This window comes from Castanea sativa, chromosome 7 (genome assembly GCF_040712315.1).
Source record: "Castanea sativa cultivar Marrone di Chiusa Pesio chromosome 7, ASM4071231v1".
Classification (NCBI taxonomy): domain Eukaryota; kingdom Viridiplantae; phylum Streptophyta; class Magnoliopsida; order Fagales; family Fagaceae; genus Castanea; species Castanea sativa.
Genome location: NC_134019.1, coordinates 4842807 through 4857517, shown reverse-complemented (window position 1 = coordinate 4857517; position 14711 = coordinate 4842807). Strand labels below are relative to the sequence as shown.

Genomic DNA, 14711 nt, shown 5'->3' with positions numbered 1-14711 from the left:
TTTATGCCAAAACCTTAAGCTGATAACTAATGGGAGAATTTAACATAACCATTATTCCAAGAAGTCTATTACATCTTACATATAAATACCAAGTCTTTTTTTTAATAATATACAAAAATATTTATATCTTCTATACCAATGAAAATTTTAAAAAATATTTATATCTTTTTTTTCATAGCTATTTTTCTACTAAAGTGTGTTTACAGTAATGGGATGGCGGACCACAATCCCTATCTTCAATTGCCAAAGCTAATTACAACTTGGGTCATCCAACATCTCTACTACTGGAGCAAACTGCAAAGTTGAACAATGAGCAAATATGAGATCATGAGCAAGAAAGTTCATAGATCAAATTTTTAATATGGATACACACTAACCTCGTCATCTTCTTTAAAGCATATTCCATCAACTGCGCTGTTCAGCTGAAACTCCCACCCGAGATTGTTCTCAAGCAGCTCTTTAAATTTCCTCGTCTGCAATAATAAAAAGAGAGGACATTGCAATTTGTCTTAATTAGCAGAAAGCAACTACTTGCAAATTGCAATGAAGTGAAAGCTTAACATTCCCTTATGTGAAGTTTCACTCAAATGAAGGCTCAACAAACTCCTTTCCTATGGCCTATTGACCAAATGACTTCAACCAAAGTGTTAAAATGCATTAAAACTAATGTCGCTCAAATCAAGAGTATTGGCCCTTACGTAACATTGGGAGTCAGAGACACAAGATTTTATCTGAACTAGTTGAAACTACCTGACAGTTGAAAAATATCAAATATTGACAACTATTGGCCTTTATATCATACATTTCAGACATAACCAGATGGCAAATATTGACCACTATTGGCCTTTATGTCATGCATTTCAGCCGTCACTAGCCATTAAAGGTATGACATTGATATTACAAATTCATATCAGGCTATTGGTCACCTAAAACAAAGACAAATCAACCATTTTCTAAGGTAACCACCAAATTTTAACTCAACACTATAATATGATTTACAACCTTTAAGATTGGGGTCACTATCATTTTGTCCCTCGTCATCTTGCCACTAACCCACCAAAAATTACGTCCTTTCGAATAAAAAGAGAAGAAATTAACCCAAATCCTAACCCGAACCCAAAAATCAACCCATCCAAGCACCATTGCCCAATCACCTCAGAGCCACCAAATCACCACTCTGTATGGCCAGCCTAACCACAAAGTTAAAGGCAAACCCAGGGGAAATCACTGCAACCACCCTGTAACGATGTCATATTTGAGTGGATTAATAGTGAAAATGAGACAGACCACAATGGAAGGGGCACATTGACATTGATTTCATACTTGAGGGTGTAAATTACAAATTCTCATTGTCAATGGACAGCAACCCCAAAGCTTACAGTGTAGAAGGTATTTTAACCTTGATTTTATGTCTCCCACCGTAAAGCATAGAGGCTGAGGTCATTGATTCAATCTTGTAAAACTACATGAGTTGTCTCTATCTATTAAAATATAAAAATAAGAAAGTAAACATCCTTATTCAAGGAAATCAAAAAAAGCATAGTCCAATTTGCAAGATATCGTCCTAAAACATACTTAAATTTTCAATATTCCAAAAATGTATTAAGATCTAGCTATCCAGTATGAAATGAATCAAATGACACTAGAGATATGAACTTGTAACTGGTAAGCAACAAAAATTATACATTCAAAATCAAAATCATAAATGATTGAGTTGGAATTAACAAGAGATTTCTGTTTTTTTGTTTCTAGAAAGAGAGAGAGAGGGTAAAGCAACATAATAGGGTTTTTCAACAATTTTTGTAATTGTAAATAATGTGAATGAGATAATGCTTGGTTTTCTGAATGAAGCAAATTTCCTTGACAAGAATTTTTTGTATAGGCAGATTTATATGTTATATACATGTATCTCTATACAACCAGCTAGAGTAATAAATACACATCTAATTTGCAACGTAGAAAATCCATAATCTTATGCAGACCAAAACTGAGAATCAATTGCAAACGCCTAAAAGGAAAGTGTACAAAGAGAATATGAAAGCCTGGCAACTGGCAAGTTGCCCCAAGCCCAACCTCCAAACCAACAGAGAATCAAACATGAAGAAGCAGGATTAGTGTTCATACCCATGACAGCAGTTGTCCATCAACAGATGAGGCATCTAGCATCGATGAAAAGAAGCCCTGCAATCAGTCAACAATCTGTGATGAACTTACCATTTCTTCTTTAACAAGTAAAAATGTTACGATGGAAACATAATTCAATCAATGTGATTAAAAGTGACTAAGCAATGATTTTTATTGGTTCTTAAGCAAGTTGCTCAGATTGACCAATAAATGTTGGTGAGTAGGTAAACAGTTCAATAGATCAATGAAAGCCTTGAAATCTGACTTGCCAATAAAAGTGATATCAACAAGGGGCATTGTAAATTTACAAAAATGCCAGTTAAGCATGGCAGCACAATCATGCATTTAAACAATGACTTAGTAAACTTCAAGAGGTACCTTGCAAAGATGGTGTAAAAAGCTGTCAGCCGATAACCATGAATCATCCAATAGTGCGGATACCCCTGTTGCTGCACCACTGGTATCTGTATGATCTTTCTCAAGCCCAAATTTCAATTGATAGTAGATAACCTTAATGAACTGCATAGAATTCTATAAGTTGTCAGAGCTCTGTATTAAACAAAGAGCAAAAATAGGACAATTACATTTATTGAGTGTTATTCAGTATTAAATGAAGAAAGAAAGAGGCATGTAGCCAATTAGTTGGCACTTCTTAGTGTTTCCAACTGAAAAATCCAAATCCCCCTACTCCCAAATATCAATGCATCAAAAATTTTAATTTGACGAATCAAACATACTAGTAAATTCTATGCAAGTTAACTACAGATGTTGCAAATACAGTCACAACCTAATAAACCAATGAAGCTTATTTCATGCCCAATGTCATACTTATATACTTCAATTTATAAGGGGCTACATAAGAATTAAAACTTTCAGCAAGAAGAGGACTTCAAAGAAGTAAATAAAATAAAAACTTTCGATAACACAAACATAAAACAAAAGGCCAACTGAAATGGATTAGGCTTTTGAAAATTAGGGCAGACTATCAAACAACCTTACCCTTTATTTTTTATTAACGAAGGAACAAGGTCCTATAGTCTATCAAACAAAATGGCCCCACATTGAGCACAATGATGAAACGAAAAACAAAATCACCAAAGGAAAATAATTGACGGCCGAAGGCTTTGTTGCGTTGACTTGCATCTTGGATATGCCTTAATAGTTACATCCCAAGCTCAGTGGTGGCTCCAAGAATTGTTTCAGAGGGTCATTAAATTACTTAAATTAAACTCAAAATTTTATAAAAAGGGACCTTGAATATATCAAGTTATTGACAATTGTCATTATCTATTATCAATGTGCGTAGGTATGACAAGTTTGTATAATGTTTTTATTTGTATGCAATAGTCATTATCTATTTGTCATTCTTTTTATAAAAATATTTTAAACTAAATGATAAAACTCAACTCATTAGCACTACATTAGTTGTTGGCCCACACAACCACACTCATTCATACATATAAATAATACACTAAGTGTCTACTTAAACAATCAGTCAATCACTAACTTTACTATTTTTTTTCTTGAATCTAACTTTATAATAATAAGTTATTATAACATAATAACAATAACAATGCATACACACACATGTAACAAATGATTTGTATTTCCTAATAATTAAATTATATAAAGATTTTTATATTTATACTATACACGCTCACATTCACAAATACCACAATTCATACAAATAACATTATAACAAAAAAAGAATTGAAAAATAATGCACACAATCAGTATCAAACAAACACACACACACTTTGGATGGTCAAATCTCTGTTGTTTGGTTTTGGGTTGGGCTAATACGTGATCAAGGTGTGCAAGATTTAAGTTAAGCTATGCAAAAGTATTTTTAAGAGTAAATTAAACTAGTAAATAAATGTTCTATATATAGATAATTTTTTTTCCCAATACCCCCTGAACAACATGTAGAACCCCCCCAACCCAAGCTATCACTACTCTGCATTCAATCAAATAGTAAAATAGGCAAAAGTCTTATAGCTCAACAAACACCTCCTAGTGTTTTCAATGAAAACATCCGAGGTTCAAATCTCCTTCCCCCATTGTAACTATTGAATTAATAAAAAATAAAAACTTGAATTTTCCTTTTATTTACCAAAATAATAATAATTATAATTTAACAAATTTTCCTTTCATTTACCAAAAATAATAATAATAATAATAATAATAATAATAATTTTAATTTTAATTTTAATTTTTTAAATAAATAAATAAGAAAAGAGCATTACCTTTGTGAATAGTTGAGTCCTTGTACGAAAAGGCTGCAAAAAATAGACATACATTTTAACAAAAATAAAATCTTCTCAACATTTTTAAAAAAAATCAAATTATTAAATCTTAACCACAGAGAACTCCAAGCAATATCATAATAATATGTTAACTATATAGCTACATACAACCATGATATCACCTATGAATTATTTCAAAAACATGCAAAATTTTCTACAATAAATAGATATTAACAAATTCCACAAAATAGCAACAAAGAATTTGTTCAAGTCGCCTCCAACAAAGATTATGCTGTTCTAATTCTAACAATGATAGTGTCGCTATTCGATGACCAATGCCACAATTGCTATAATGCTGTTTGCAATATCAAATAGCAAAATGATGCAACACAGCCTAGGCTTCACCATCTAAGGGTTGTTTGGAATCACACACCAAACACAGATGCAATTTGCACGAATGAATATCATTATTCAAAAATAGTCTCAATAGTCTTCCTACAAAATAAATCATCTGAAGCTTTTATAGAGCATCTAGGAAAATAAGAGATAAAGATAAACATCCATGAAAAAAATCCTAAGAAAACTCAAATACTAATCCAAATACTAATCCAAATACTAAACTAATCCCTACCTAAGAATATGAAATTTAATCTTTGTCATAACTCAAACAGATTGATGTCCCATGATATAAAAGCGCTGACATAATCTTGAGTCAAAACACCAAACTTTTAAGAAAAGTCTTTTGTATGATAGATCACTCAAAAGAAAAGGTTTGAGTTCCAACCACATTTGTTCAACTGAAACAAAAAAGTTGAGGAAATTCGGCAAGTTGCACCATCAAAACCACAACTTTGGCCCTAGAGCATAAAGTGCCGTAGAATTCCTGTGCAAAGTAACAAGAAACTACATGGATTTGAGGTATTTTTAAATCAATTAATATTCCACACACGTTTTTGAAAATGAAGTTCTGAGCTCAAGGAAAACAATGACAATTTTGTTTATTTCAGGGCAATGTTTTCAATTATACCAAACGATTAAGTCAAGTTTTTGGCACTGAAGAGAATCATCACATCATCTTCTGCATCTTTCTTTAAACCAAAGCAATGAAAGCATAAGATGACATGTGGCAGAAAAGGATCCAAAATGCCTACACCTTTCAAGTTTACTCAACATTAGGACGGTGAGAACAAATTCAATCTCACCAAAATTCTTCAACAAATCAATGGAAAACTAGTAGCCAAATCAATACTTACAGCTTCAATACATCCAAATAAAAGGTTAACCAAAGCTTTCCACTGTAGAAATCCTTCAAGTGATTGTCCCATCTGCCGAATTTTCAGATGTCATAAAACCTAACAGCAATTTCAACATAAAGAAAGTTTTATAAAGGTCTACACCTACCAAAAATGCAATATATGCAAATTGCAGCTCTCCAAGAAGTACATCTTCAGAACTCCCATAATCCTTTATCAGCAAACTTTCTAACAATTGTGTCTGAAAAGATCAGTGGAATTTAAAACCCAAATCAGCAAATGCTAAATGGTAGAAAAATCTGTTGAGGTCATGTCTAAGTCTCTTAAGATCTCTTACCTTGTCAATGTTCAAGGAAGTAAGTTCTTGCCCATGTATTCCTTTTTGCTTGATAACACGGGGAATTGATGTATAGTAACATCTTCTGCTCTGAGAATTGTCCACTGATGTTAAGAACTTACTAGACTTCATCTGCTCATCTAGTGCTTTCTCCATTGCTGTTTTAGGAGCGTTTGTAACAATCCCTGATTCACATGCAACAGTGATCTCTCCTCCAATGGGTTCTGCATGTCGAATGAATCATTTAAATTTAAAAGTTTATGCAGAATTGACAATCAGAAGACGCAAACAATAACCAAGCCTTAGTTTAAAAGTATAAACCACAGATTCAAAGTAAACAAAGAATCAAGATAACTGAAGATAACTGGGATTAAAAAAAAGACTACATGATCTAAACCAAATAAAACAATGATATAGTGGTAGTCATTAGGTGCAGTATAAACAACAGATATGATTAATGAAATTTCTGAGTGGCACGAGCCATTTATCTTACTGAAGAAACGCTCCAGCCAATCAAATGCCCTTTCTTTACACTTCTTGCATATGTAATTTATCAAACAAGAAGAAGCTGGTGTCTAAGCCATAATAAACCTTCCCCCCCAAGCTTACATTCCCAACAAGCCACGATAAGTTCTACCCGAAAATTTAAGCAAAAACCAATAAATACCAAATAAGGAAAAACCAAAGGATCAAATGTCTTTTTAAGTGGGCAGTTCAAGAATAATTCTCCATCCCTCAAACACACATCACACCAACAAACAATAATTTATTTCCCACACCACCAAATACTCAGCTGTAAAAAGACTCATTTCAGAAAGCCCATCGCACAATTTTAGGGTCCGTTTGGTTTAAAATTTACCATCACTCAATTTTCATCACTCAATTCTCGTCACTCATCACTCATCACTTAAAATACCTCAATTTCTCAAACACCCTTGTTTAGCACCTTAACTCAGTTCTGCGTTACTTTGTTTCAAAAAAAAAACCCCCAAAGTCAAACATTGCAGCTCAAACTTAGATTTAATTACAAAAATGCCATTGAAAACTGAGTTATGGTTTCCATAACTCATAACTCAAAAATCAGAGAATTGAGTGATGGAAACAAGAGGTGAAAACTAAGCGAAACAAAAAAATTTGTATGGGTTCCATGTATTTTGATAACTCAGTTATGAGTTTTGGATCATATCACTCAAAACACCCCTAAACCAAACAGGGCCTTAGTCCCTCATAAGGCATAGAAACTAAAGAATCAATGGATATTTTGAGTGATCAGTGTCTAAGTTCATATGATATAAGAATTAAGTTAAACAAATTTGAAAGTTGATGTATGCTAGAATAATGATTAAATGACAAATTCACCCTTGAGCTTTTAAAACAAGAGGTAATTTATCAATGTACGTTACATCTACAAAATATCTTTTAAATCTAAAATCAACGTAATCTAGACACGTTTGTACCTTTGATACACTCAGAGGGATGGACAATGGAAACCCTTCAAGGGGGCCTCCAAAAGGAGTAGAACTACTTAAATGTATGATGGTGCAGATAAATTGCATAAACCTTGGTAGGCCATGATATTATTTTTAAAGGCCAAAATTAGAGTAGCACCAAATTGTAATGTTTAAATGTCATCTTTGAGGAGCTTAGGGACTATGTCCCCAGTATATATTTTCCTGACAATAGACCAAAAGTTTCTGTTCAACTTTAACTACTACTTGTGCCTCTCAATTGAGAAACCACCAAGATATCCACTCACTAAAAATGACCACAACCTCATATTTCTTCATTCCTGCACACACACCCAGTGAGTCCAATCTCATCCTACACCCTGTTCTTGAACACAAGGATAGAATACCTTTGCCTCTCACTCTCTAGGGTATCTACAACAAACTTTGTATTGAAAATTAGAACTCCTTCTAAGAAATGATCAATAATCTCTTCTTTGATGATAATTCCTCCACAAAAAATGGAATTGATGAGAAAATTGCACACATCTATAGACATATAACATGTATCCCATAGCATGACACTAATCTGAAACGTTAAAGCTTTCTACTGTTACATGGTTTCCCATCCTTGGTTAGATAGTTATGAGACTAATTTCCACCATTTTCCTAGAGCCAGTCCATCTCAAAGCCTACCATTTTCCAACTTTAAATTCCGGTCTCAAATCTGTGAGCAAGAAGCATCTAAATATCACACAACATGAAAAGAGAAAAAAACTAAAATTGATTGAAAGCGAAACATATACTCAGATGGAAAATCGATAATAAATCAAACACAAGTGACAATAGTAAAGAAACTCATAATAGATTGCAGTATTAAGGGCCCCAGTGTAGTTAGATGGAACTAACCAATCCGTTCAATAATGCTCTTCGTAATGTAATTTGATAAATGCTTCCAATCTCCATACTGGCTTAGATTGTAAGGACCAAGTTGTCTGTCAAACTCCAAACTTTTGACTGCTTGACAATATCTCTCTTCCTTAACAAAGGAAAAGTGAGAGAGAGAAAAAACAAACTCAGTTTCAGATCAACAAGATTTTTAAATTTAGACCTTAGAGAGTCAGCAGCATTCTTCACAAAAGCGAAGTTTCAAGCTTCAAAGCAGGTAGCTTGTTGAAACTAAGTGGCATAATAGCTATAAATCTTGTAAGTGATCACCTAGCAGAATATATTATGAGGGTTGAACGTCCACTTCTATAGATTTGAACAACAGGATCTGCTAAGTACGGGAACATAACCAAGTGGAAGTATTATGTCAAGTTGGAATTCTCACTGTACTACACAATTTTTGTATTTTCGATAGTTACAATGGGGAAGGGGGGACTTGAACCCGAAATGTCTCTATTCGAATCACCAAGAAGTTCTAGTTGAGTTATAAGACTCTTGGCACTCCACAACTTTAGTATGGTTAGAGTAGGTCAGAAAAATATTAAATGTCATGTCAAGACATATAACCTAATACATTCCAATGAAAAGACATGATAAAGAAATGTCAGAAACACTACCAAATGTAATTCGCATTGTTAACTGTACAGTAGCTATAATATGCTTTTGGGCAGTCAATTCTCAAGTTAACTCTGATTTAGAAAAAAGATTAAAACTTAATTTAAGGAAATCATACAAGAAGGAAACCAATAGTGCAATTGCATTAAGCAATCAATTGACATCAGGTTAGTCTGGTTTTCAGATGTAACCATCCTGTCTCTACCCCTATTGGAAAATTAGTTGACGACTAACTCTTAAGTCAACTTTATAATTCATCTGACATACTTTGTCAAATGCTCAAATGTTTTTAAATAAACCCATCTTTTGATTTCCTTAAAAGATTGCAAAGCTTTATAAGTATTTGATTGCAAAGAGGGGAAAAGAATCACGTTTTCGCAAAATGGATGCTTGATTGATTTTTCTTGCTTGGTAGCGCTTCCAAAATGCAGCAGGTTAGCAAGTTCTGTTTTGCCAAAACCTAAAAGGGCACCAAGTTCCCTAACTAATGTCAAGACTTGAGGCCAAAATTCAAATCCATGCGGGTTGCAAAATACATCAGTCTGACTCTGTTCCCATATTAGTAGCTATATGCATCACATACCAAAATAAATAAATAAATGGTATGTGCAACTAAAAGGGTTACAAACCTCTTCTTCGGATACTTTGACCAATCTTTCCTGTTGTTGATCCCACCTACGAACAATTACCTGTTGCAGCCATTTACATGAGGAACATCATTCTTGGTGCCAATTTTCCAGCTCTTTTGAAAATAGCTAATTGTTAAATCTAATCAATTATTGGCAAAATGAAGTGGCCTTTGGTTAAACCTAATCAATTATTCTCCAGTTACAAGGGTGTATCACATTTTAAAAAAGCTCACTTTATCTAAGCTTTCATGCTTAAAAAGACAAGCGCACAATAACCTTATTGTTATGCAATGGCAGTATGCCAGTAGGAAACTATGCTGACAATGATAACATAAAGATGTCAAATACTTGTTTCTATTTTATTCTCTCAGCCACAATTTTATACAAACTGTGTCAAAAAGAAGTTTTTCTCTCTCTTCATCTTTCTTGAACATTTAATAACATGGGTTGATTTACCTAATTATTTGTATAATAAATCATGTTGGCCTCTTATTTTTACAGTTCAAACGCACGTTCCATCAAAGCCTCATTTAAAACATAGAGAAAATAGTTATTAATGAAATTGGAAAAGATCTAAATTCTCTATCTAGGAGCATGGATGCATCAAATGGTTGAAGTGTACAATTAGGATATGTTTGGGACCAGAAACAGCTCCAACATGACCAGATATGAGTCCTATACATTCAGATCACCGCAGGATACTTCGGTGATACAACAAGGACAAGGCCATGACATGTTTGGGGCTATAATGAAATTTTCTTAATAAGAACCGGGTTTATAAATTACTCTTTAAAATACTTTGGGATTCAAATATTAGACAGAGGATATAACTGCTTTATTTTAAAAAATATATTTTAAAGGAACAAATAACACATCTAATGATGTTGCTTTAGGGATATGAATGAATAGTGTATGTTGTGGAAAAGAGAATGTGTCATGAAAATAAACAAGAAGTAGCCTAAAGAATAGCAATGGGATAATATCTACATATGAGTTGACTCTATGAAGAAGTGAATCGAGTTACTATCAGTAAGGCCCAATACAAAAGACCACTCATAAAGAAAACTAATGAAGGATGCTTTTATTTGAGAAGACATGCACTCCACATTTTCAAAAATACGCCGATTTCGTTCCCTCCATATAGTCCACATCAAACATAATGGAATAAGATTCCAGATATCCAAATTTGGTCCACAACATCACCACCCACACAATAAATCGAAAACCTTTTTTGGGTAAAACCCACTGAACCTCCATATGGCCTTCCAAGAAAAAAAAAGGCATAGGAGCTGAGCCCTCACAATTTCTCATAAAAAGATCACACAATGAACTCCCCATTACTCTTTTAACTTCCACATCATCCTATCATTCCCCTCCCCAAGGGTAGTATGAGAGTCTAACAAATGGAAAAAATGAAGCCACCTCTTCAATCTCCCAATCATTAAAATTTCTTATGAATTCCACACGCCAATTCCTACTCTACCCCTCCACCTGTCTCTTCAACAATGATTCCACAGAAGCATTCTTATCATTGCTGTCGATATTATTCTAAACATAAATGCTAGCCCGAGATATTTGTTCTTCCATATCCATTATTGTTTTTATATCAGTTTTAAATTTATTCCATGTTTATCCTCCACCATATTCTCATGTTGGTATCAATGCAACTTAGCCCTCTATTTATATCTGTGGATTATGTTCCAACTGTCCGATGCACCACAAATCGACATGACAAGACTAGAAGCACAGTTCCACAACTAGATTAATCAAGTTTCTGTTTCCAATATGGCATTGACATTAAGACAGCAATAGATGGCAACTGTTATAAATTGAACACAATATAAACTAAGGTAGAAAAGTTGGAAATAAAGTAAATGCATTTAAAACCTCAGAAGGAGCAGCGTGGATAAAGAAACCAATAATTGGTGAGAAATCCTTGCCATCTCTGCGTATATGCAACAAGTATTAGAAAATTGCTCTACAAACAAAAATCGCATAAAAATACAATAACTAAATAAATTAGAAGAACATAAAGATTTCTGACAATTAAAGTAACCTAACCTGGTGGATGAAGCATAATAAAGAAAATGAGAAGCAGGAGGAATCATCTTGATGCCCTTAAAAGCAGGCCCAACAGAAAACATCTGCCACATTGATTGATTGATTGATTGATGAATAAATTATAAGTAAAAGCAAACAGAAGAAAGAAGAAGAAGAAGAAGAAGAAGAAGAATACGGTATTAGTACCTGAGTATCGATGCCGAGGAGAGTGTATTGAGGAACATCGAGGAGGAGAAGTGTAACGCCCTGCTTTACGAGCTCTAATGCTGTGTTCGGATCCATACTCTGAGAGAGAGAGAATTTCAAATTACTGTTCCTCTTTTTATATTGAAAATTTGGTGGTTTTTCTTTTTTGTTCGAGGTTTGAGAGACATCCAGAAGGCTCTCTCGTGCAGGCGACGCGACGCACAAAGAGAAAACCGAAAAATTTGGGGGTGTTTGGTTTGTATATTTAATCGTACATTTTCAGTTTTTAAATAATATTTTATGTATTTTTACATATTTTTTCACTCGCATATATTTTTACAAATATTTTTAAACAATAATTTTTAATTTTTAATTATACATACTAAACGGACTCTTAATATTTCATTTTTGCCCTTTCTTTTAGTCCATTTGAAAGGTAAATAGTAAAATAGAAAGGCAAATTAAACATGAATGGTAAAAATATAAAAAATTCAAATTTTCAGGGCATTTAGCAAAAAAAAAAATTCAGGGCAAAAAAATGTACTACTTTTTTTTTTGAAATTTTAGTTGATTTTTTTTTCTTTTTTTACAATTACACTGCATTTCCATTGTATTTAGAAGGGTAACGCTCATTAAATTTATTTTAATTGTTGTAAATTTGCCAAATTTTGAGCTAATTTCTTGTGTATTCCATATTCCAATGTAGATCTTCAATACACGCATTTAGATGCTAAAATTTACAATTAATTACTTGAATAAGGTTTTGATATAGGTTTGCCAACACTCAAAATGAATTGACCCTAGGATACTCACATTAATTGGGGGAGAATAGATAAAAAATAAATAAATAAATTAGACTTTTTAAGGCTTTTACTATCAACTAGGGTTACTAGTGCATCAATAAGTACATGTATAATGCCTTCGAACTAGGATAGGAAACCAATCTTGATGTTCTCGCATATTCTTGAACTTGAGTCATAACCTTATCATGAATTCACAAATAAAATTCTACGAATAAATACTCATTAACGTAAATTCTTTCATGTTCCCAGCTATGGACAACTCCACATTAAAGGTAGAGTGGTCACAGAACCACTCTGACATGGAAAAAAATAATTATATATAAATTTTAAAAATTTTTTTTTTTTTTTACTCTTACAAGCTTTTTTTTTCACCCTACATTTTTTTTAGGTCCAACATAATTAAACTTTGGATAAAATTTGGTACTTAGTTGTAAACTAAGGCTACTGTTCCACTTAATTTTTTTTATTAGATGTGAATTTTGATAAATCCATAATTGGATTACATTTTCTTGTTGTATATTCCATACTTACAAAATTTCAAGAGAAAATCAAAGATTAATAACTATGTCATCAATCGATTGTTTAAATTTTGAGTTTTTGTAGTCTAAAATTATACATAAAAAATAAGCTTATGAATCAAATAGTAAATAAAATCTGATTGACATGAAATTTGACATGTGTTTTGAAAACATAAAGAACATGCAATTCAACTTATATTTTCAAAATATATAATCATATTAATTTGTTTACTGAGAGTGTTAGCCTTAAGCTACAACTAAGTTTGTAGCCAAAATAAGAGGGTCCCAAAATAATTGACTATGAGAAAAAAATTAGTTCAGAAAACCAACATATTAGCCATTGAGACAGGGATGGACCCAAGGGGGCCTGGCCCCCGTGGCCAAAAAAAAAAACATTAGTAGGTAAGTTTTCAGTCTATATATATATATATATATATATATATATATATATATATATATATATATATATATGAGGGATTCAGATCCTCTAGAGTTCCTAGGGTACTCTACCAGTAGAGTTCATTAAATCCTAACCACTCTTTAATGATTTAATGGTTTAGATTCTGCCATGTCAGCATTTCATTAATAATATTCTTGAAATAATAAAATAATGTTGTAAACAAAACAATTAAGATGATTGTTAATGAAATGCTGACATGGCAAAATCTAGACCATTAAATTATTAAAGAGTGGTTAGGATTTAATGAACTCTACTTGGTAGAGTACCCTAGGAACTCTAGAGGATCTGAATCCCTTACCTTGTAGCTTGGGCCACTCCAAAATCATGAACCATTAACCCATAAATCTTAAAAAATAAAAATAAAAAAAGAAAATCCAAATTTTATTTTAAAAAAAAAAAGCAAAAATGAATAAAAAAAGAAAAAGAAAAATAGAGAATAGTTGAGACAGAAAAACTAAATTAATTCCTGCGAGATAGACTGAGAGGCACTCACGCCCACGCCGCCACGAGAGACCCATCTTCCTACCGATTGCTTGATCGGGCCAATCCAACTTCGTTGCTCCAATCTTCATAGTTCACGCTGCCAAACGAGACCCATTCCAGCCCGTTTCGTTCGTTTCGGTCAATTTCTTCATTTTTCTCCCGTATTTAGATTTTGCCTTCTTGAACTAGTTGAAACTTAGGCAAACTTACTATTTACTTATGGCATTCTTTGATCTTTGTCTTACTGTAGCACGAAGGACGTGAAGAAGAAGATGCTGAGAAGGAGAAGAGAGGAGTGCTTAGATTCATGGTCAAATGATGAAGACTAAAAGTATGAAAGAATATTTGAGTAAAGAATTAATTTGAGATCCTGGCATTGCTTCCTTGGTGAGAGACTGTTAGGAAGAAATTTGGTTGCAAAAATAGAGAAAAGAGATCTAATGGTAAAAGTAAAACACGTGTTGAGCAGTGGAGAGGAAACTTCTAGGAAACTTCCTACTTAAAAAATAATCCTATATTCTTCTTTATTTACAAGATTGTCATAAGTAAATAGTAAGTTAAAAATCTTATATAAAATGTGAATAAGATTATAAATAAATATTT

The 14711-nt window shown here is 32.9% G+C and overlaps 1 protein-coding gene across 1 annotated transcript; it reads right to left on the bottom strand.

Annotated features, from left to right (window-relative positions):
* Positions 1-12073, bottom strand: LOC142642773 (uncharacterized). Its single transcript, XM_075817197.1, has 13 exons — positions 11845-12073; positions 11659-11741; positions 11485-11542; positions 9598-9657; positions 8315-8444; positions 5961-6184; positions 5772-5864; positions 5624-5695; positions 4371-4403; positions 2503-2643; positions 2125-2181; positions 378-473; positions 1-294 (listed from the first exon to the last, which is right to left on the bottom strand). The coding sequence occupies exons 1-13, from the start codon at positions 11938-11940 to the stop codon at positions 250-252; spliced, it is 1188 nt and encodes a 395-aa protein (XP_075673312.1). The 5' UTR covers positions 11941-12073; the 3' UTR covers positions 1-249.
* Positions 12074-14711: the final 2638 nt, after the last annotated feature.